The sequence below is a fragment of the Apis cerana genome, linkage group LG2, assembly GCF_029169275.1.
Source record: "Apis cerana isolate GH-2021 linkage group LG2, AcerK_1.0, whole genome shotgun sequence".
Classification (NCBI taxonomy): domain Eukaryota; kingdom Metazoa; phylum Arthropoda; class Insecta; order Hymenoptera; family Apidae; genus Apis; species Apis cerana.
The window spans coordinates 351114-376776 of record NC_083853.1 but is presented as its reverse complement, the minus strand read 5'-3'; the positions used below and the strand labels follow the sequence as shown (position 1 = coordinate 376776).

Genomic DNA, 25663 nt, shown 5'->3' with positions numbered 1-25663 from the left:
AAGATTATTAAAAAAACATTAGATTTGTAATTTTGAAATTTGATTTTTAATTAAACAAAAAAGCGCGCGTAAATTCATGAAATATATGAATACTAGAGGAAATGTTTTAGTTGTATTTTGACGCACTAACTCAGTAATACCCTCTATGTTTTCTAATTATATTAAAATATAAATTATAAAATTTAGTTTAATAAAATTTTCTGTATTATATGTTACATAATTAATAATTAATGTGTATGTAATTAATATTAAATATATATTTAAAATAAGTTTCTAATTTTTATTTTATGTAATAATTATAATTATTATTTTTACAAATGTTTAATAAACAATTAAATATTTACAATAATTTATAAAAAAATAAATTTTTAAAAATAATTATGCAAACTTTAAAATTATTAAATTTTCTTTGTTCAATGATGTTCAATCAAGTTTCCTATCATAGAAATATATAATATAAGATCAATAAGTTGAAAAGGTTTCGTCAAAGATCAAGTTGATTGGAAAAGTTTTTAATCTCGTGATTGTAGTTTTTTTTAATCAAAGTTTTTTAATCTATAAATGTATATTGTTTTGTCCATAAATAATATTGTTGCTATAAAAATGACAATGGAATATATAATAAATTAAAAAATTGATGAATTCATGAATCAAGAAATATATATTTTTGTTCATATTATACTAGTAAAAATGTCAAATACATGAATGATTAAGGAATCTTACAATCTTAATATTTCAATAACCTAAAATAAAAAAAATATTTTCTTTGCACGGTTTGTAAGTAACTGATTTTTTAATTTCTATAATTTTATCAAAAATGATGTGTCACGTTAGACACGTATGTAAATAATTATAAATTCAAAGAAAGAAAAAAGTACAAAAATCATTGAAAAATTAATTTAATAAAAAATGAGTTCTGTTTGGAAACGATTACAACGGGTAAACAAGAGAGCCGCAAAATTTCAATTTACTGTATCATATCATGAAGTTACTTTACAAACGACAACAAAATGGTGAGTATTATGAATTTTTTTCAAAATACAATCAAAGTTTAATTTAATATTTCTTATAAATAATTCTAAGTCATTTCTAACAAATGTCAAATATATTTTATAACATGATATAACATATTGTAAAAAACATATATATAACATTATTATATCAAATGCTATTTATGTATTATTTAAAATTTTTATATTTACATATTATTTAAAATTTTATATATATAAAAACTTATGTAAAAAAAAAAAAAAATAGTATTATGTGTCATTTGTAAAATAAAGAATGACATTTTGTCATTGATTTGACACAAGTATATATATGTGTATATATATATATATATATATGATATATACATTATATATTATACATATATAATTTTTCATTCATATAAAATGACATAATAAAATATATAAACAATATAAAAATTTAATATAAAAATAAAAGTATGTATTTGTTATAAATTATTATTTATATTTGATTATAAGATTAATAAAAAAATTATATTATAAAAGAAAAATTAATTCACTTATTTTTAAACATATAATACATATTATTAATTATAATTTTATCTTAAAAGATATATATATAATATATTGTAATATTATTATGAACATAATATAGTGAATATAAATATTATTAGAAACTATTTTATGCTATATATATAAAAGTTATTTTTTAACATTATATAGGAAGCCAAACAAACTAAGTGTTGTATGGACAAGACGTAGTAGAAGAGTTAGTTCAGAACCATTAGATTGGGAACCCAGTTTAAGTGATCCATTAAAAGGTGTCATTAGTTGGGCTGTTCCTGACAATCATACAGTTTCAGTAACTTTGTTTAAAGATCCAAGAACTCATGAATTAGAAGATAAAGATTGGACATTTGTAATTGAAGATGTAAGAAAAAACAAATATAAACATTTATATTATAAATATTATTATAGAAAATATAAATTAATGTATTAATTATTAATTATATATAATTAGGTTTCATCTACTGGTAAAAGACGACATGTAGCTGCTACAAACATAAATATGAAAAAGTATGCTACTTTAGAATCTAGTCAACAACAACTTAAATTGGATTTAAAACCTACATCAAAAAAAATTGTTAATGCTACATTAGAATGTACTTTATCTTGTGTCTTTTTAAGAGAAGGCAAAGCAACGTAAGAAAATATTTTTAAATATTTGAAACATATTACTAATCAAATTTAATATTTTTATTATAATTCCTAATCAGGGATGAAGATATGCAGAGTATGGCCAGCTTAATGTCAGTTAACAACAATAGTGATATTGCACCTTTAGATGATTTTGATAATGAAGATATACCAGAAGATGTTGAAGAAGTATCTGGAAAAAATCTTGATGAAATTTTAGATATCTCTGCTCAACTTGATCTAATGACAAATAGTCTTACTGAAAGTGAATTACCTAGTACTCCAATAAGCGGTGTGTTCAATAATTTTATTTTATATTAAAAAATTTATTTTTATATTCATTTTTAATATATTTATGTATGTATGTATTTATTTATTTACATATAATATATCGATATATATTCATAATCATATTGTACATTTCACAGTGGCAAGTTTATCAAAAGATGATACCACTCCTGTAAATGATAGTGATCATATCATCCGTGATGTTAGTTTGTCAGGCATTGGTGATTCCTTTAAAGAAAAATCACCTTTAAAGGATACTATTGCTGTTGAAAACAAGTATATTAAGAAATATTTTTAAAAAAATTAATATTAATTATGCTAAAAAAATAAATTTAATATTTTTAATAAATATTTATTGCAGTAAAAATATTGAACATACATTGATAAGATTACCATTGCAACCATTAGAATTAAAAAAGAATGATGCCAATATTCCTAGACTAAAAGAAATTACTCCAGGTCAGGACTTATTAGAATGGTGTAAAGAAGTAACTAAAGATTATTCTGGAGTGAAAGTCACTAATCTTACAACATCTTGGAGAAATGGAATGGCATTTTGTGCAATCATACATCATTTTAGATCGGATCTTATGTATATATAAAACATATTTAAAACTTTTAAGATATGATTCAAAAATTATTATAATAATGATATTAAAAATGATTATTTTTTTTTCACAAATGTTTAAAATTTTAACGTAAATAAATATTTGATATCATAAATATCTGATAATGATTAAATGATACTTTGCAGAGATATTGATTCGTTATTGCCACATGATGTGAAGGGTAATTGTAAAAAAGCATTTGATGCTGGAGAAGCTCTTGGGATACCTAGAGTAATAGAACCAGCAGATATGGATATATTGACTGTACCTGATAAATTAGCTGTGATGACTTACTTGTATCAACTGAGAGCACATTTTACTGGTCACGAATTAGAGGTAACAGATTTATATTTTTTAAAAGTATTTTATTTTTTTATATTATCTTACAATTATTAAAGAAAGAATGTATAATTATTTACATAGATATAGATAATTTACATAGATATATATAATGCTTGAGAGAATTAGATAGAAAAAGGATCATTTTTATTAATTTTTATTGTTTAAATAAATTTTTTTTTATTTTTTTGTTTAAATAAATTACAATATTATATAAAATAAAAAATTTTATTTATATATATTTAATTGATATATAATTAAAAGATTTATAATTAAGATTTATAATTAAAAGTTTAAAAATTTTTAACCAATTAAATTTAAGAACAAACAAAATTTGATTTATTTTATTGAATTTATTTTAAAACTAAAATATTAATATAAGAGATATAAATATTCAAGATTTCAAATTCACATCAAATTGGGAATTTTTTTTGAAACCAGATTGAAAATAAATCTAGAATGTTTAGATGTATATGATTTTGAATATTCTGAATATTCAAAACTGAAATTAATCAAACCAGATTCTCAGATTCTCAAAAGTTTTTATGATATTGATACATGAATCTTAAATTGAATCAAGTAAGAGTTAGAAATATAAAAAGTTTTCACTTCTGATTTTAATTTTCATCAATCTATTATATTTTATTATATAATCTATTATATTTATTATTTTATTATATTTTATTATATTAAATTTTTCGAAAAAAAATCTTATACAATACAATACTTTTGAAAATTAAAAAAGTAAAAATTGAAAAATATGAAAAATATATTTATTCGTTATGTTTTTATATTTTTTCGTAATTTTTTCATATCTCTGATCTTTGAATAAATATTTGAAAATTATAAATTATAATTCCAATTCCAAACACAAAATCTCATATTATTTATACATCCTTACTTGATTAGTATTTTATATATATTATTTACTTCTTTTTATTTTAATGAATAATAATAAAATATATTTGAAATACCTATTGTAACCAAATCTTGTTATACTTAGGTTAATATAAATTTTATATAAAATATAAAATATACTATATAGACATTTTGTATAAAAAAATTAAAAAATATAATATTTTTGTTTTTATTGTTGATAGATTAATATACATAAATTTGTTATTTTTTTTAAATTCACAAGTTCTTACATATATAAATATATATAAATATATAAATATACATCATATCAATATTTTTGTATATTTTTAATATTTTTTTAAAATATTTATAATTATTTAACAAAGTTTATTGAATCTTATATAATTACATGTACAGAGAGTAACATGTTTAATAGATAAAAATCAATTTATATAATATTGTAATATGTTTTATGTAATGTATTATTATATAATGTATTATTTATTATATCTTCAGGTACATCAAATAGGTAAAACAACAGATGAATCATCTTACATGATTGGCAGATTTAATACAGACAATAATTCAGATGTAAGTGTGCAATTATTTGGTCAGGAAATAATTAATTTGCGCAAAAAAGATCAAATGGATCATAAAAATAATAAAAGTGATAATAACAGACGGTATGTTTATTATATTTTTAATTATTTTCAGAAAATAAAAATAATAATAAAGATACAATATTATATTTCTTTAGATCAAATCCATTTGATAATAAAAAAGAAGATGTTAACATTGATGCTTTAAAAAATAAATTACATTTAAGTTTGAACATAGAAAATCAGGATCATGATCAATGCAAAGATAAGTCACCATCAAGTGTTAAAGATGTTAAAGATATTATATTAGCTAGTTCAAAAAGTATTTTAGAGAAAGTATTATCACCAACGAAAGAAAAATATTTGTCTAGAGAAAAGGTACATAAATAGATTTTTATATAAATAATTTCTATGTTATAATATTATATTTATAATATTAATATTATAATATTATATTATATTATAACATTTAAAATTATAATTTTATAAATTATAAAATTATAAATTATTATTTCTTTTACTTAACAATAAAAAATATATTGATTGAAATTCAATTACATACACAGAGTAAATCTCCACCAAGAATATCGCAAACACAGCAACGACCTATATTAATGACTCGTCGACAATTAACAGATCCTTTTGGATCTGATGAAGAAGAAGAAAATATTCAAATAATTGACGAAAAATGGTCTCAATCAATTTCGATTAATAAATCAGAAACGCCAGTTAATAATGTCAGTATATTTAAAATATCTGTTTATATATTATATATTGCTTTATATAATTATCTATTGATTTTATATTATTTATTTTATGCATTGATATATATTGAATTATATTTCTTTTTATATATATTACTTTTTATATATTTTATATTCCACATAATAATATCGAGTTTTATAATTAAAGATAGAAATATAAAAATGATTAAAAATGAAAGTAATTTTATAAAGTTGTTTTATAAAATTTCAGACTATAATTTTAAATGCTATATCTAAAATTTAAAAGATCAATATATTTAAAAATTTTAAAATTAATTTTTTTTTAAATTACATGTGATTTATTATTTATTTAATTTATTTAAAATAAAAAGAAAAAAGGAAATAAAAAAATAGGGAAAAAAATTAAAAAATAGAGAATTAGAATTTTAAAGTTTTTATTTGAATTTATATTTTGCATTTGTTTAGAATTTTTTGTATCCAGTAGAAAGATTCACATTTTTTTTATTTTATATCTGAAAATATTATTTTTTATTTTAATGAATATATAAAAGAATAAATTTATTTAATTAATATAATAAAATTATACATTCACAAATATATATTGAAAATCTTATTTTATATGCTTTTCTATTTCTATTATTTAAAGCTACCTTTTTACTTAAAGCTTTATAAATATAACTAATCTATATGAAAAAGATATATCGTTTCATGTAATAAAATGAAATAGATTAAATAATAGATTAAAATCATAAAATCATAAAATTGAAATCATAAAAGGAATCATTTACTTCATCATATTTGAAATTACTTAACATGTACTACAATATTTTTTTCTATCTTTTACTATTTTAAAAAACTATAATTTAAATAATCATAATTTTATATAAAATTAATGAAATTAATAGTTAAAATTAAGAAAAAAATTATTTATACATATATATTTTGAATAATGATATGATACATTTTATTTATTACACAAAAAATTGTGTTTGTTTTTATAAATATAATTATTATTCTAATATAAAAAATTTGCAATGATTTATTTTCATCAAATGAAAGATATTAGAATAATTTCAAATGATGTTGAAATATGAAAAATGTTTGCATTAAAATATTTGAAATAATTAAAATAAATAAACAGCACATTCATATTAATCAATATGAATGTGCTGTTTATTTATTTATGCATTTATTGCATAAATATTGTATTATTTATATTATTTATATGTTTTGAATGTAAATTTATCCATTTATCTATAAATATATATACATTATAAACATTAAAACATTGTTAATGTTTTTAACATGAGATTTATAAGATTTATGTTTTTTTTTTTGCTGTTTAATTTTTAGTTTTTAAATATTTTAATAAATTTTTTTTAATTAATTTTATTATTTTAATAATTATGATAACTTTAATAAATGCATCATTTTACAGGATTCAATCAATATAAGTGACAGAGGAAATCGTACTGAATATCAGACAATATCACCACAAGGAGAACAACGTTCTCAAAATGTAATTACTTTGTTCATATTTGTCAATTCTGTTTCTAGTATCTTAACTAATTTACTATTTTTCTTTTTTTTCTCTCTCCTTTCTTTTTTTATATTAGCCATTAGTCAGTCGACATGACGAATTAAGACAACGTGCCAGACAACTATTAGAACAGGCTAGGAATCATACAAAGTCAACTGGTTTTATTTCTACTGCTGCTTGTCCTATTGAGGTTTTGTTTTTTTTTTTTTTGCATTATGATTTTGTATCAAATAGTTATGTACATTCATTTATTGTCATATCTTTACGTATATTCATTATTTGTAATAGTTATTATTTATGGTTTGAATTAAAAAATATTTTATTTTATAATTTATAGATTTTAATTATTTTATAATTTATTAGAGTCAAAATGATGATGAAAGACAGCAACAATTGCGTGAAAGAGCAAGACGTTTAATAGCAGAAGTAAAAATGGGTGTGAATATTACTTCAAATCAAATTAATGATGACAATAATAGTGATAGACGTTCAATAGATGATCAAAATAATAGTCCAAGACGAAGTATCACACCATCTACTCCGGGTGATAAATTTAGTACAAAGGTTAGTAATTACTTTTTCATAAATTTAATATTTTTGTATTTAAAAAATTATAAAAATATGAATGAAAAATTATTAGATAAATATGAAATAATAATAATATATTTTACTATCATTTTTTATAATTTTTCTGATCAGATTACGTTATTATTGAATCTATGTTTATATTCTTAAATATTCATAAGTCACATAATTTAAATATAAAATAATAAATATATATTTATTGGTAATTATTAAAAAAAAATCTATATTATCATATTTTATTATATATGATTATTTATATTATGAAGATTTATAAATTATATGAAAATTAAAAAAATTGTTAACAATTATATTAATAACTAATGTACATTTTATTTATATATTCATGATTTATAATATAGAATTCTATTTAAATATAATATTTAATATTCTATTTAATTAATAATAATAATAATGTTAAATATAAGTTTATTTTCAATGATGAGAAAAATATATTTTTGTTCCATATATATATATATATATATATATAATTATTATATATTATATATATATATAATTATATTATATCTATATAGTTTATCATTGTTCTCGTAAATTTCAAATTTATGGTTGATTTTTATTTTTTAAGCACAATTGCAATTTTTACTATATTTTATTTTTTAATAGAAATGAATTAAAACATAATTCTTCACTTCAATATAATTGCTAATATTGATATAAACAATTAAAGAAAATTTCAATAATCAAAATTGAAATTATCTGAATAGTTCTTATAGTTTAAATATTAGAAAAAATTATTTATTGTTAAATATATTGTTAAATATATTAAGAAGTGGCTTTTATCATCATTAATAATTTATATAAAATCTATATAAAAAAGATCAAAAGATCAATGTTTTCATGCAAGTTTCATAAAATTTATTCATAATATTGATGATTAGCAATTATGATAATTTAATTCAAAAAATTAATATTTTCATATTCAATAAATATAATTATATGTTAAATATTATAAATACTATTGTATAAATATTAAATAATGCAAATATTATATTGATATATATTACATAGCTTGATCAATTTCATTTGAAATTAAATGATTTTTTTATTTTTAATGCTTTAACGAAATAACAAAATTTTGTTCATATATAATTTGAAAAATTTTTTTAATTTTAAAATGCAATTAATCTATTAATATTCAATATTATAATAATAACAAAAAGTTATTCAAAACTGAGTTTATAATAAAATTTAAATCACATTTTTAAAAACTCAGAAAATTATACTTTATAAGTTGAAGTTCATAAATAAAAACTTTTTAAAATGCATTAAATATTTATTTTATTAAATAATATTTATACTTTCTCAAAACTTCTATATCATTAATATGTAAAAAATGATATTTAGTTTTATTTTATTTATTTCTATTTATATCTAATTGATAATCTGTTATAAAAAACGTACAAAACGTATTAAATAAAAATTGTTTATTGTTTTTAAGAAATAGTATTAATTATATTTTATATATATATATATATATATTTATTTATGATAATATATATTATATATTAAAAACCAATCAAAATTTTTTCATTTAAATTTATATATAATAATTTATCAATTATCATCGTACATTTATATCTTTAATAATTTTTCAGAATAGTTAAATTTAAATAAATAATGTTTTACATCATGTATATGTCTAATATTAAATGATTTAAATTTTAATGTTTTTTTTATTGAAAAATTGACTTTTATATTGAAATATACATTTTATATTAAAATATATATTTATAATATATAATAAATATTTTAGTCTGAATACAATGGAAATACTCTAGGAACTCCAAATGTAATAGATGGAGAAAAAAAAACAGGTTCTCCTTTATTCTCATTTTCTAAAATAATAGAAAGAATTTCTCCAGATAAAACTAGCCCAGATAGTACTTCATATACGCTTAGAGGGGTATGTTTTAAACTAATTTATTTAATATTTATTTAAATATTTATTAATTTATTTAAATATTTCAATTATACTTTGAATATTTTAATTAAATTAAATACTTCAATACAATTATTTTGTACTTAGTTTGGAAAAGACATGTCATCTTATATTCAAAATGAATTAGAAGCATTAGAAAGAGAACAAACTCAAATAGATATTCAAGCTGGTAAACTTGAGAAACAACTTCGAGCTGCAATGGAAAGTGATAATGAAGATGAAACAGAAAGATTAATGTCTCTTTGGTTTACACTTGTTAATAAAAAAAATGCATTATTAAGAAGACAAATGCAATTGAATATATTGTAAGAAACTTATTTATTTACTTAATTATGTCAAATATAATTTAATTGTAATTTATCTTTTATCAAATTTTTTATCGGTTTTAATACATTTTAGAGAAAAAGAAGATGATCTAGAACGACGGTTTGAATTATTGAATCGTGAATTGAGAAGTATATTAGCAGTAGAAGAATGGAGAAAAACTCCTGAACAAAAAATGCGAGAAAATTTACTTTTAGAGGAGCTAGTTTCAATAGTAAATAAGAGAGATGAATTAGTTCATCATCTTGATACACAAGAAAGAGCGTGAGTATCAATTATATTAATTATATTAATTATTAATTTATATTTATTTTAATTTTATTTATTTTAATCACTTATATCATATTAATATTAATTAGAGAAATTGTTTTTAAGTAAATATTATAAATCAATAAATATTAAAAATAATAATTCATTAAATATTTGCTTTTTTGAAGATAAATAAAAAAGAAAGAATTTGTTTTATATTTATTATTTTCTATAAAATATCAGATTGTATTTATTTCTTTTTTATATTTCAGTATCGAAGATGATGATGAAATAGAACGTAATTTATCTAGAGCTGGTTTAGCTCAACGAAATAAAAATTGTACTATACAATAAAAGTGTAATCTTTTTTTGTTGGTCAGAAATGACAAGTAAGTATTGCAAATTAGTAATTTTAATAATTTTTTTAATGAAAAAAATTAAAAATAAAATTCAATTTTTAAGCAACAAAAATTATTCAATTAAATAATTTTTAATTCAAAATAATTATAGGCATAATTCATTTTGCTGTGGGGTTGCCAAAGAAAACATAATAAAATTTTTTTTAAAGGTAAAATCAAGAATTATATAAAACAAATTTAGAAACTTATTTTATACTATGAACTATATATAAATTGTACAACCAGTGTTTTATATTTATACATATTCATTATTAAGTACAGCATCAACAGAATACTACTTCCCGTAGTAGATCTAAGTTCAAAATGGTCCGTCGAAGAAATACACAAATTCATTGAAGTCTATGAAGTATGAAAGTTGTAAAAAGAATATGTTGCTAAAAATCAATTTCAATTATAATTCAATACATTCACTTATAATTATATCTCATTAAAAAAGCAATAGAAAAATATGTTATGTAGGAACTTTTCAATTCAAATAAGGTGCTCGAATCTTAATATAAATTACAGAAGAATATATAAAAAAAAAAATATTGCTACATATATTACATTGTCTGCAATTTAGTATTATATATTACGTAAGTCACTTGAAAAATTATGTATAAAATTATATAAATCACTTATAAAAGAAAAAGAAATTAGTCATTATATGAAATAGTTTAGAAATGATATTAAAATTGGAAAATTTGATGAAAAATTTTAATGAATTATATTTTATGATCTATGATACTCATAGATTATATTTATTTTGTGCCATATAAATATCTTAATTTTTTATATAAAAATTATTGTTTATTTATCTATAAAATATTTGCCATTTTTTAAATAACATTATATGATATGATTATATAATAATATAATATGATAATTAAAATATCATAGATTATTAAGTTATAAGTTTATTAATATATGAGGCCTAATCAATTTTACAAATTTATGAATATACAAAATATTATTACATATTTCTTTCTTCAAAAGTATAATGAATTAAATTACATGATATATATTATCTTATATAATTATTGCTCAATAGAATATTAACTCAAAATTAAATGTGAAATTAATAATTTAATTACAAATTTAACATAAAAAATAGAACAATTAATATGCATATTGCATTTATTTATATCTTTCATTATATATAATGTTTAATTTTAACAATGTATTTTATATGCTCATATATCTCATACATAACTAAAACAAGATAAACTCTTAAAATAGTATAAAAAATGTTACAAAACAAAATAAAATGTTATTAGACGCTGCATTTTTCTATATCGCTTCATTATTTAGAAAAATATACTCTATGTATTTAAAAAATGCAATTTTATTTTTATTTTTAATGAAATTTAATTATTGTTCAGAGAAAAATATTAGTATATTCAAAATTAGTGACGTGATATATATAATTTATAATATATTTTCTAGCCTAAATAAATGCATAACACATATATGTGATAAAAAGAAATTATGAATAAAAATTTTCAAAATATTCAAAAAAATAATTAAGAAACAATATTGTACAAAAATAATAATTAAAATATCTGAAAATTAAAATCGAAATTTAATATATAATAACTATGTTATGATAATTTAAGAATTATATTTATATATAGTTTTTAAAAATTATGTGAATCAATAGAACTTGAAAGCATATTAATTTTTTTTTTATATTTTAATTTTGATCATAAATAAACTAAGATATTTGTGTTCTAAATCTATTAATTTTAAAATTACTTCTATTTTAAATATTAAATTATTTTTATATATTAACATATTAGTGTTGTGGAAAATTATTACCTTATAAAATATTCAATAATAAAATATACAAATTTATCCATTTAATAATTAATACATTTTATATTATTTAATATTTGCAATTGATTTATGTTTATAAACATTATAATGGCATAATATTAAATTTTATATATACAGAAATAATAAATAAAATTAAAATAATTTTCAAATTAATAGTTTTAGAATATAAATAACTTAATAATTTCTAAATGATGAAAAAATACAAATTGATTAGTATACCTGAATATAAAATGCTATTTAAAAAAAAATCCCTATTATATTTTTAAATTTACATTCATATAAAAATATATAAAATAATCGAAAAATATGCAGCATTTACTATCATTTCATTTTGTTTCTTAATAAGAATTTCTATTTTCAACTCTAATGGGACATAATCTATATAACTCCATTTATATGAACAATATTATAGATAAGTCTGATTATTTAAACTTTAGTTAAATTCTTTATATGAATTACTGTCAAGCATCATTCCACTTATATGAATGTCTTTATGATAATAATTAAAAACATAAATCATATTTATAATATAAAATAAGTTAAAAATATTTATTAAATAATAGAGGATTATTGTAATTGCAAAATTATTTTTATAATATTTGATATATTATTATATATTTTAAACAATTCCTTTATTCATAAATATTTATGAATTTTTATAAACATGACTTTCTATTAATTAGAAAAAAAATCATAGAAAGAATTAGACTCCTATTATATGAACAGCTGGTTATATGTTTATTCCTATAAACAGATTCATATAAATGGAGTTCTATTGTACTTTGAAGAATTTAAAGAAAAATTTATTCCAATTATATAAAATATTTTTTTCAGAACTTAATATTTTATTTAATATACTATTAATAATATATCTTATAGTAAAAAATGAATTTATTTAGTTAATTTTATAACAAAATTTCTTTAACTAAGAAATTACTGTCACTAAGAAAGAAATCTGTAGCGTTTCTATATTATATTCATATTTTTGTGCAAAATAAAATTTATTTTTATTTTAAAAATATAATGTAAACATATATAAAATTAATACTCATAAAGCATTAAATAATTGCTTTAAAAAATAAAAAAATCCTATTTAATAAAACTTAGTATAATATAATGGAATTGGTGCAGGCATATCATATTGAATGTAACTGCCATAATCAATCATCAAATGCATAAAAAAAAATGCTTTCATTAAATATGCACATATAAAGTAGAAAATATTTCATGTTCCATATTTCGTTTAGAAGCAAAGTCCATTGAATTTTATTTTCGATATTAATATGTTGTGCAAAATAGATAAATTTAATTTCAGAAATGATATTTAAAATTAATAAGAAAAAATTTAAATAAGTTATAAATTTTTGTTAACTTTTATGTGTTTTTCAATCCTAATATGATGAATGTTATTGTATATAATAAAAGTTTACTATTTTAAAATAATTGAAAATTTTTCAATATTTTTGGTAATTGAGAGGATGAATATTTAAATACGAAATGTAATTAGAAGTGTCAAGTTGCAATATTAAAATGTACCTATGCTAAATTTTTGTTTGTTTTGCTGTAACTATTAAATTAATGTTAATTGATTGAATATATTATTATAATATATATAATACTTAAATTGTGTCTGATTTCTAATGGCTAATTTAGTAATGATTTATTATCTTTAACTTATAAATATTTATTATTATTTTTTAGCATATAAATATTTATATTTGTATGTGAGAGCGCTGAATTATGTACAGGATTAACAATTATATGTTAATATATACATATATATATATATGTATTAGAATATTACAATTTATTTTATAATAATTATTCAAACAATCTTAAAATTAATTCAATAAATATATTTTCAAGATTTACATTAACTAAATTAGCTATATTAAGTTACTCAAATTATTTAAAAATGAAAAGATTAAATAATGAAAATATGTTAATATATAAAATTACAGTACTATGAAATTCTTTTTAATATTTATATATTTTATAAATTAAGTGCAATATATTTTTATTACAATTAACGATTTTCGTTGTTTAATTAGTTTTAGACCAAATATGTTGTATTTTTAATAAAAAATACTCTTATATCTTTATTAATATATAGGATTGTTAATTTAATTCATTTTATTCATTAATATTGAAGATATTAAAGTTTTAAAAGCAATGATAATTCTTGCCAATGTAATATTAAAAAGAACTTATTAACTAAATTGTAAATTGTTTTATGTGAAAAGTCAAATGTGTAATGTCAAATCACAGTAGCTATTGATAAATAGAGAAAATAAAGCACTACAAAAAATACAAAAAATCATTTTTGTAATGTGTTAGGACCTTTTCATAATATTGAATTAAGATAATGTATATGTTATATTTATATTTACATAATGTACAAATATTTCATTTTTAGCTTTAGTAAAAGCTTTTCTTGAAATTAAAATCAAATATATATATTTCTTTGTTTTAAATGATAGTCCTATGATAATCTGAATATTTAATTTATTAATATTATATTTATTATAAATATAATATAACAAACAATTTGTGAAAAAAACTTATATGTAATTCATATATTAATATGAATTATTCAAATACATAAGTATTTTTTAATATTATATTAAATTAATAATAAAATTATAATAAAAAATTGGATAAATATTACCCAATCTTAATTTAAAATTATGAACTACTTACTATTTAATTTAAATAAAACTTAAATATTTTGAAAAATATGAAAAATAAAGAATTATATTAATAGAAAGAAATATATTAATATAATTAGAGAATAAATTTTAATAGATCTTACTAATTTATATTGATTATAATTAATTTTGAAAAATTCTAGATAGATTAAATATTCGTATAGAAATATATATTTGTAATTGCATATTTATTTGTACACAAAATAATACTTTTAAAAATAATACTAGTATAATACTAGTATAATAATTTTTTCATACACAAGTTATTGTCAAAATATGAATTTTCAACATAAGTGATTATTTTTAGATTATAATGAAATTTAATAAAGCAATAATGAATATAGTTTACTAAAATTAATGTCACTAATATCAATTTTAAATATTAACGTCTCGAGAACGGTTTACATACAAAATATAAATAAATATAAATAGTTTTATTATATGCTAATTTTATTTATAAAATTATACAATAAAAAATATAGGTTTGCATTTGAAAATTTAATGATGATCTCCCTAAATTTTTTGAAGATATGACAAAATAAAATAAAAATTAATATAATCTGGTATAATTTCATGATATCTATCTATATTTATATGAAGAAACTATTTTTTAGTTTAATTAGGCATTAGTATTTAAAATAATTTTTATTATTTTTCAATAATCAAATTATTAAAATCAATATTTAAAATGAAACATTAAAAATTAATCGACGATCTACAAAAACATGTGAATTTGCCTTTATTAATTCTCAAAGTCATCATTATCACAATCTTTTTCGATTTTCGTGCGCAAGAAGGATACTTAAGGATTTAAAAGTATGCTGATTGGTCGTTTTCTTTTTGGGATAAAACCAATCAACATGTATAATATAAAAGAACAACCGTTTGTCTTTGACTTTAATTTGGTTAGTATTCCGTGAACGTTTGAACTAATCGGTTTTGGAATGAATAGAATCTATAAATTAAATTAGATAATTTAATTTAAATTAGTTTAAATTGCATCGATATTTATAGATTATATATTTATATTTAATCTGTTCTGTAAAAATCTTTCAAAATTAATTTGGCCATTATTGATAAAGTCATGAAATACAGGAAGAAATATTAATATATATAATTCAAGCATTTTCACTGTAAGTAAATTGAACATATTTCAAGAATGAAATAACAAAATATTTCTGTTTTATTTTAAAAATTATTCATTAAAATTTATTAAATTATTCATTAAAAATTATTAATATATAATGTAATTAAATAAATAATTGATAAATAATCGTATATTACAAAAAGTTTTCTTTCTATATATATGGACTACAAAGATAAATTTAGTGAAAAAAAAATTCAACAATTATTAAAAAGAAAAATCAAAATTTATTTCCATAATATTTGTAACTTATATGAATAACGATTTATAATTTATCGAAAGATCTAGAACAGTATAGTAAAAAATCAATAAAAAAAAGTCTGTTTTGTTTACTGACCTTATTTAAAGGTGAAAACTATTTTATTATTCAAATTCATAGCACTTAATTCGTAGCAATTGCTATAAATATTCGTCGAATTGTTCGCGATATTCTTCAAAACATAATAATATAAAATGAATATTCTTAATTTTATTTAAAAATAAAAAGGAAACGGATTTTATTTTCGAAATAGAAGAAATTTATTTAAAATAGTATATAGTTTTGCTATGATTTATAAAAAGAAAATATTATAAAAAATTATTATTTTATATAAATGAAAAACAATTTAGTATTAAGAAATTAATTTAATAAAATGGAAAATTTAGTAAAATGGAATATCTTATTACAAGATAAATCTGATTTTTTAAACAATTATTATTAAAGCAAATAATTTAAAAAGCGATAAAATGATTTTTATTAATAATGAAATTAATAATATTTCACTTTTAAAATTATTAATTTATATTTATTTCATTAATATGTTTTTTTTTTTTATTAAGTAAAAGTAAGTATATAATATTTTGTTTTCAAAGATTTATTTTTTTTACAGTATAAAAACTAGAATGATTCAACTTAATATTAAATTTTTTTTTCTGCCATAATATTTATTTATTTGTTACAAATAGAGGTTATTTAAGTTTAAGAAATTAAACATAAAATTCTAAACATAATTATTATTTCTATGGAATTATATATATTCATATATATATTCATTCTATGAAATTATAATAAGATAATCTAACAGGATATAAATATATTATATAATATTTCTAATTTTGGTATATTTCAATCTTGATTATAATCAATAGTACAAATATTTGCATACTAAGGTATGTTTGATTTTGATTTTCTATATTTTTATTATTTATGAAAATTTTGTTTCATTCGATATATAATTAGTTTAATGTATAATTAAGATAAGCAATTATCTTGTTATCTCTCAATTAACAATATTTTTAATATTAAATTAAAATATTTTTTTATTTATTTATAAGATCACATTTTCTTCAAAATAATAATCTTTTTTAAAAATATGAAAGATATTGCTGAAAATATTTCGCAAAATATAATTTATATATTTTTGTTATAAAAAATATTGAGAAACAATAATGATGTTTTTTTCATTCTTTTCACGAGTATATAATAAATATGCTCATGAATTGATACATTCTATAAGTAATCTGTAGTTAATAGATTACGATCCAGATAAAAACTGCAACTCGCAATGTACAAGCAATTGTTTTGTTTCTAAAAAATAATTGAACATTTTTTTTAGCCAATTTAGAAAATTTTTTAACCAATAATTTAGAAAAATTGGATACAGATTATAATTAATAGTTATTATGAAATTAAAATTTTAATTGATATTTTTATAATTTCTTATAATTCTTAAAAAAATATTACAAAATATTATTCTGTTAATACATAAATCCAAATCCAAAATATATGTATTAATTGTTATATATATATATATATATTTTGATTGATTTTTTTATAAATTTTTTTGGTATTTTTAGTGCAAATATTTTATTATGGATCATTTATCTCATTGTGATAAAAATATTTGAATATATATAATAAATATATTTACAAATTATATTGTTTGATGATTTTTTTTTAAAAGATTAATACATGAAGATTATTAAAATAAATCTTATTTATTATTTTATTATTTAATTATATTATTAATAAAATTTTATTATTAATATATGTATCATAATGAAAATAATTTTGATGAAAGTAAGTTTCAGAAAATTTTTTAAATTTAATCGTGAAAAAAATTATTTCACTATAAACATATATATATACATATATATATACTATAAACTTGATAACAATTTCAAGATTTCAAAATTATAGGTCCAAAATATTATTTAATAATCATATGATCTAAAAATTAAATTCAGAAATTCAAAATAAAACTAATCATTATATAAATCATTTAAGTTTGGAATTTTATATATCAGTAAATGCATTTTCATTATTTCAATATATCATAAGTATTTGTTGATTCATGTACAAATAATTTAAGATTTATATTAATAATTACAACTTTGATAAATTTTTCATGGTAGAAACATGAATTATTTTACATCTTAACTCTAACTTTTTTTATTGAAATTTGAATCAGTTAATTTCTCAAAATATATGAAATAATCTTTTGAGTAGAAATTTTTCATAGTATCCGTGATTATGCTAAATTGCTGTAAAAGTTGTATCATACGTTGAAAACTCTTTTTATTCTCTATTTTGTTGTCTGCATATATTTTTTCTAATGTATATCTATATGTGTTTATTTTGTCATATATTTTCAAATGATTACTTATTAATTCAGTAAATTCAAAAAAGAACTGAGATGTTTGAATTATTTTTACGTTAAAAATATTTGTGATCCTGAAAATATACTTTCGTTACATTTTTTAGTATTTAGCTGACGTTGATGAATAATGATATATTTTATTTTTCAAATATTTTCAAAAACAGGGATTTATATTCGATATTCATAACAGAATGTACATTGATGAATCGAATACCATTTCAACAAATAATCATTGTTAACATTTATGTCTTTTTTATTTTTTTACTATTTTATCAATTAAAATGCATAATAATAGAATATTAAGTGAAAAATCATTATAGAAAATTTTGCTCTGTTAATTTTTTACATGTATGGTTGCAAGGATATAATTATTTTTTTTTAAGTAAAAAAAAAATAAAATAAAATAAAATTTCATTCGATTTTTTTGAGAATAGATCAACAGAAATTATTTTTCGTATCGAAGTACATGTTTCCTATTACTTAGTACATGTTTTTTATTGCTTTCTATTTTACCATTAATTTCTATATATATTCGCGAATGTTTCATCAGCAAATAAAATGTTCTTAAAATTTCTGTCATTATTATTTTTTCACTACACTTTTTTTATTTATTAATGAAATATAAAAATAATATAAAACAATTCAAAAAATTGTGTCGAAAATTTCTATAGGAAATTTTATTTTCTTAATTCTTGAATTTGCACGTGTAGTTTTAAAGAATACAATTTTTTTTTTCTAACTTTTCAATGTAAAAACATGAATTATCTTATAGCTTAATTACAAATCCCTTCGTTTTATCATGCACAATCTATCTATTTTCTATCATATTGTTCTTTGTTTTATCAACAAACAAAATATTTTAATTAAAATTTCTGTCTTTTTGACATCTTTTTGACATCTTTTTCAATCAAAACACAAAGCACATTATTAATAATTAATCGAGAATAGATATTACATAATAAGCACAATTAAATAATAATTGTTAATATTTACTGTTAATAAATTTTGCGAATTATTTATAACATGCACATGATGAGTATGTCATAAATAATGATATTATTACATTATATTTAATATTTCAGAAAAATTAATAATTGTTCTACATATTATCTTAATTTAATATTATTTCATTAATTTCCATACAATTCTCGTACAATATCTAATAAATAATTTATATTCTAATATAATATACATGAAAAAGTGATCATGATGCGTAAAAAATAGATTTGAATATGATAATATCAAGATCTTTATAGTTAATTGTTTATCAAATATCATAAGGATTTTTTTTAATTAGAATAAGTCCTTTTCATAAATTTTAATCATTTAATAAATAATTCGTCAATTATCTATCTATTTTTATTGCAAGAATATTTTCTAAAAAAATTTTTTTTTTAAATTGCAACTATCCATTTTTTATTTGGAAATATAAATAGAAAGCAAAAATATGTCCAGCATCATTTATATTTAATAGAATAATAATATCGCTCTTTCTTTTTCTCATTATAATTTAATATATATTTGAAAAACTCATGTATTAATTAATTTCTTATAATTTATAATTCTTTGATAATAACGGATTTTTCATTTTTTATAAAAGTTTGTAAAATGTGTCACGTTTTAAAACCGAGAAATAATTATTATATTATTTCAATTATCAATTCAATTAAATTGATTTGATATTATTCACAATCGTTAATAATTAATGATTAATCACTTTAATCACTATGTTTTTTTATTTAATTTATCTATTCAATAAATAAAAGTTGTAGTTAAATAGATCAATGATATTTATCATTTAATTGTTTTATATATTTTGCGTTCTTCACGTTTTAAATATATTGATATTAATCTTAATTTTTTTAGATTTATGAAATATTCTAGTTTTGAAAAAAGCTATTCGTTGTTTGCAGATTTGTAACAGTAAAATAAAATTATAATGAAAAACTTGAATATAGAAGATAGGAAGAGATGTAAAGCATTAAAAAGATTGTTCACATTCTTGATCCATGACATTTTGAATAATTGTGAATTTTTCAGTATATGCTTATTTATAATCATATGCACATAAAATATTTGCATAAAATAATAATACAAAAAACTTTCTTTATAGAATTTCTTTAAATAATAAAAAAAATAATTTCAGTTAAATTTCTAGAAATATTTATATATATTTTATATGTATACTCACTATAATATGAATGCTTTGTTTCTCTTTGTTTATATGTATAGAACAGGAAATTAAAAAAATAAATTGTTTCCTGTCGTTGTTATTTTTCTTTTTTTTCTTGATATTTGATTTTTTTTTCGTGATCACAATATTTGTGATTCTATGCGGAATTTCTGATTCTGTTATCATATCTTTTAACTTTACTCATACTAGATCTTTTAACTATACATCAAAATCTCATGTTAATAAACAATAATGAAACTGAACGTTCAAGTCATGAAAATTTGATTATTCTTAATGTATTTGTTTAAAAAATATGAATATCTTTTATCATTATTTTAAATTCTAAATCTTCTATGAAATTTTTTCCATTTTTTTTTTTTTTTTTGCTTTATGTGTTGTAGTTTTACTTTTTTGAAAAATGTTTTATGCAATGAAAATTAGTGATAAAAGGTAATGAAAGCTAATCTCTTCAATCACCTTACATTTTTCCACTATTTACTTTTAAAGACGACACTCTATTTCGTATATAAATTAACAAATATTTTACTGAGAAATCAAATGAATTAGATCGTTGAAATGTGCGTTGAAATATTGAAATGTGTTATATAGTGCGAATTTTCTTTCATTCATTAATGTGGATATAAAAATTTCTCCTTTATTCCAACTATAGAACAATTAGGAAAGAATATTCTCTAGTTCTAAAAAATTCTTTTCTAAACCATTTATACACAAATTCGTTATAATTATATTTAGAAAAAGTTTATAGTTAGGGATGATTTGTATTTTTTATTATATGGAATTATTTTCCATTATTTTATAAATGGAAATATTCGAATGGCTGTGTGTGATTTGATATAATTTAAAAGATTAGATAACAAATGTTTTTAATTTTTAATTTTTTTTTCAATAGCAAACACTGTTAAAAATTGTTCTTATCATGAACTATTTTAAAATTTCTCAGATCGGTTTTCTGAAATATAAAATTTAAATTATTTATTCTAAATCTAAATTTTGGTTTCAGATTTTTATTAATTTCCAAGATTTTAATAAAGACTTTCAATATATTGAATTCTATTTGTACTAGATGTAATTAATACTGTCTTCACAGTCGCAGAAAATAATAGTTGATATAAAACATAATAATGATAATAACATTTATATCGTGTACAAAATATCAGCAATTTGAAGTGTTCTAACCGGCAATCAATAAAATATTGAATGTTCAAAAAAAAATATTCAAGAGTGTTAATCATTATGGACGAAGTCTAATATTTTTCAATCACCTTAATGGTCAATTACTCAAGTTAAAATGAGTAAAAAAAAAAATTATTAATCAAAATATTATTATTAGCTAGTTTATATTACTAGCTAATCATTATTATTAGCATTGCCAGCCATTGGAAATGGGAAAAATTCTGATCAACTTCTGTTGGCAAATTGATTTTAAAACGTAACGTAGTTTAAAACAAGACGATCGTATTATAAATAGAAAATTCTTTGAATAACTGAACTTACAATAATTGATTTCACTCAGAATATATCATGCATAGCGTGGAGCTGGTTCCGCTATTATATTATCATTGTCTATTCTATACTTGATGATAACGAGTAGTGCAAGACAATTATATTAACATCTGTAGACAGTATTCAATGTATTAGTTACATTTATATAGATAGAATTCAGTGTATTGATCTTATCGTTACACAAATCAAAGCTATTTAATTTTAGTTGTAGAAAATTAATATTAATTTGAAATTAAATATTTAGAATCAATAATGGTCTTAATAATCTTGTTCTTAACATTTTCTTTGCTGTATTTCACTGCCAAAAGCTAATATAATCTTGCTCTTCTCACTCCTCCTGACCTCCTATAGTCGTCGATAATAAATTTTATTTCATAAATGTTAATAATTTTTATTTTTTAATTCAATTTATTTAATATATATCTTTTTTTTTTAGATTTTATTGCTCTTATAATGAGTTCTTACAACGAATTCAGTTGTCAATATACTTGGATTATTACCAACCCCATCTAATAAGATCCTCAAATATTGTTGCCTTTGTAACAAGTTTAATTTATTTGTTCTTATAACAAATTCAATATGCTTGGATTATTACCAACCCCATCTAATAAGATCCTCAAATATTGTTGCCTTTGTAACAAGTTTAATTTATTTGTTTCTTATAACAAATTCAATATGCTTGGATTATTATCAACCCCATCTAATAAGATGTTTAAATGCTGTTGCCTTTTAACAAGTCTAATTCACTTTTTAAAATGTTTAGATTATTATCAACCCCATCTGGTATAATATTTTTAAATGTTTTTAAATAGTTTCCTCAAATGTTATTATTATCCTTGTAATAAGTTTTTGCTCGTTAATATGCTTGGATTATTATCAATCTTATCTAATAAGATCTTAAAATAGTTTCCTCAAATATCTTATAACAAGTTTATTAATTTGTTAATATCAACCATATCTGGTATGACTCTTAAAGATTTTTAAATAACTTTCTCAAAAATTGTTTTTCTAGCAGGATATATTTCTTAAATTTAGATTGTTAATATACTTGATTATTATTAATTTCTTGATCATATAATTTTCTTAAATATTGTTATTCTTGTAAAAATTCAATTCACTTGTTAATATTTCACTTCACAATTGTTTTTTTAGCAGATTAAATTCAAATTGTTAATATACTTGATTATTATTAATTTCTTGATCATATAATTTTCTTAAATATTGTTATTCTTGTAAAAACAAATTCACTTGTTAATATTTCACTTCACAATTCACTTGTCTAATTATTACCAATTTCACGTGATACAATTTTTTTAGAAGCCAATTTTTTTTTAAAACGTACGAGAATGAACGTATGAGAATCCATAAGCATTCATTATTTATTAAAAAATATTTTCATTCAGAACTTTCCATATCAATAAATATTCTGCATATATTATCTTCTCAATGAATTTGGCTCATTATAAAATATATAATTATATTATTAATCTCATTATATGTATTCGTATCGAGTCATTATATATTTCTTAAAGATTGAATTGTGCGTTGAAAACGCATTTTTTTAATCTCAGTTTTTTATGTCGTGAAAAACACTGCGGATATCTTTCTTATTAGGTTTTCCATTTTTATTTATTTTACTGTTCGTTTCTGTACTTCAACTGTATAATCTAATAACTAATCTAATAATATATAACTATATAACTATATAATCGATTAATTTAAAGCTGTTTTATCAATGAAAATATTCTTGCCAAGATATATAATACAAAGAATCGCTTTGTTAGTTCTTGAGTACGCTTGAGATTACAATGCATTTAAATAATTACTTTTTTTAAATTTCATGCAATAATGGATCACTTTATGCCTCATCTTCAAATCTATTTATTTTATCGCACATGATCTTTTTTCTCCGTGTTATATCGTCGATTATGTTTTTCTTTTACGATATCGTTTTCTTCCTTTCGTGTCACGAAAAGCTCTGCGTTTATCTTTTTGGATCTTTATTTTCAGCACTTGAATCATATCGATTAACTCGAACGAATGAGTAATTTAATGTTGTGAAATTGAAAACGAAGAATGAAATATTACGATTTGCTTTCACTTGAAAAGAGATTTTACGAAACGGTAAAGGATATATTTCTATAATCATTTTTTAATGGAAATACAAAGTTACAGATTCTCCTGTTATATTTTTGATTCAATCAAAAAATATTTTCATACGAATTGTTCAATTATCGCTAACAACACACAATTTAATCGATCTAAAGAAACGAATTTCGCACATTTTTTGAAATAATAAATAATTTTCAAAGTTAATAAAAATTATTTATCGACAATTAAATTACATAATTTTTTCTTAAAACGTATACGAAATTTGCAATTTGAATAATAATATATCACATTTATTCATTCATCTTATAGAAATTTTTATTAAAAAATTAATAATAGAAATATATATCACTTCACTTTAATACACATTGATCAGTCGGTTTGTAATTTAGAAAAGAAAACTGATCGCTTGTAAATTAATAAATCCAGAAAAACTGAATTATTCGACTCAGATAAGATTTTACAAGGCTTTATCTTTCACTGGTCACATGATTCATTTTGTAATATTATTATAGCGATATTTGTATCGCACATGAATTTATGAAATAAATTATGATAACGTTTATAATATTAGCAAATAACATTTAAAATGGTAATTGTAAAAAGAATTATTCGTGTGAATAATAATAATAATAATAAAATTATTTTCAAATGATTCTACAAATCATAATTTATATTTTCGAAATATTTCATTTAAATGAACCTGATTTATGTTAAAAGATCATATTCTTGCGGATCTCTAATTGAATTTCTTTTCCAGAAAGAATCTCTTGGAAATAAATTTGATTTCATTTTTAGTCTATCAAAATATATATATAATAAATTATTTTTGAACATTTTAATGATTATTATCATTTTCTTATAAAAAGTGCTTCATCTATCCACAATATTT

The 25663-nt window shown here is 18.6% G+C and overlaps 2 protein-coding genes across 5 annotated transcripts in view; one reads left to right on the top strand and one right to left on the bottom strand.

The window, feature by feature from the left end:
* LOC133665734 (cytochrome P450 6k1-like) overlaps positions 1-24341 on the bottom strand; it is a 31184-nt gene extending 6843 nt beyond the window's left edge. Inside the window, exon 1 of the mRNA XM_062072007.1 lies at positions 22654-24341. The gene's annotated coding sequence lies outside the window, so the exon portion shown is untranslated. The remainder of the gene's footprint in view (positions 1-22653) is intronic.
* On the top strand, positions 450-14791 carry LOC107999593 (EH domain-binding protein 1). 4 transcript variants are annotated; one of them, XR_009828980.1, is made up of 19 exons: positions 453-1013; positions 1692-1899; positions 1990-2171; positions 2246-2457; positions 2594-2729; positions 2815-3045; positions 3208-3397; positions 4775-4941; positions 5016-5235; positions 5424-5594; positions 7021-7101; positions 7199-7312; positions 7486-7686; positions 9482-9631; positions 9755-9972; positions 10067-10255; positions 10513-10629; positions 10751-10808; positions 10921-14791. XR_009828980.1 is itself a non-coding variant. In XM_062072001.1 (18 exons), the coding sequence occupies exons 1-17, from the start codon at positions 910-912 to the stop codon at positions 10592-10594; spliced, it is 2856 nt and encodes a 951-aa protein (XP_061927985.1). In that variant the 5' UTR covers positions 453-909; the 3' UTR covers positions 10595-10629; positions 10751-14791. The 4 variants fall into 4 exon arrangements, 2 of the variants coding, with proteins under 2 accessions (XP_061927986.1, XP_061927985.1); XR_009828981.1 differs by lacking the exon at positions 7199-7312 and having other exon boundaries at positions 450-1013; XM_062072001.1 differs by having other exon boundaries at positions 10751-14791.
* Positions 24342-25663: the final 1322 nt, after the last annotated feature.

Bases quoted from the DNA above. Each gene is read 5' to 3' on its own strand.
- LOC107999593 (XM_062072001.1), top strand. From the start codon at position 910: ATGAGTTCTGTTTGGAAACGATTACAACGGGTAAACAAGAGAGCCGCA. The intron at 1,900-1,989 runs GTAAGAAAAAAC...ATATATAATTAG, and splicing joins GGACATTTGTAATTGAAGAT to GTTTCATCTACTGGTAAAAG. The intron at 2,172-2,245 runs GTAAGAAAATAT...ATTCCTAATCAG, and splicing joins TTAAGAGAAGGCAAAGCAAC to GGATGAAGATATGCAGAGTA.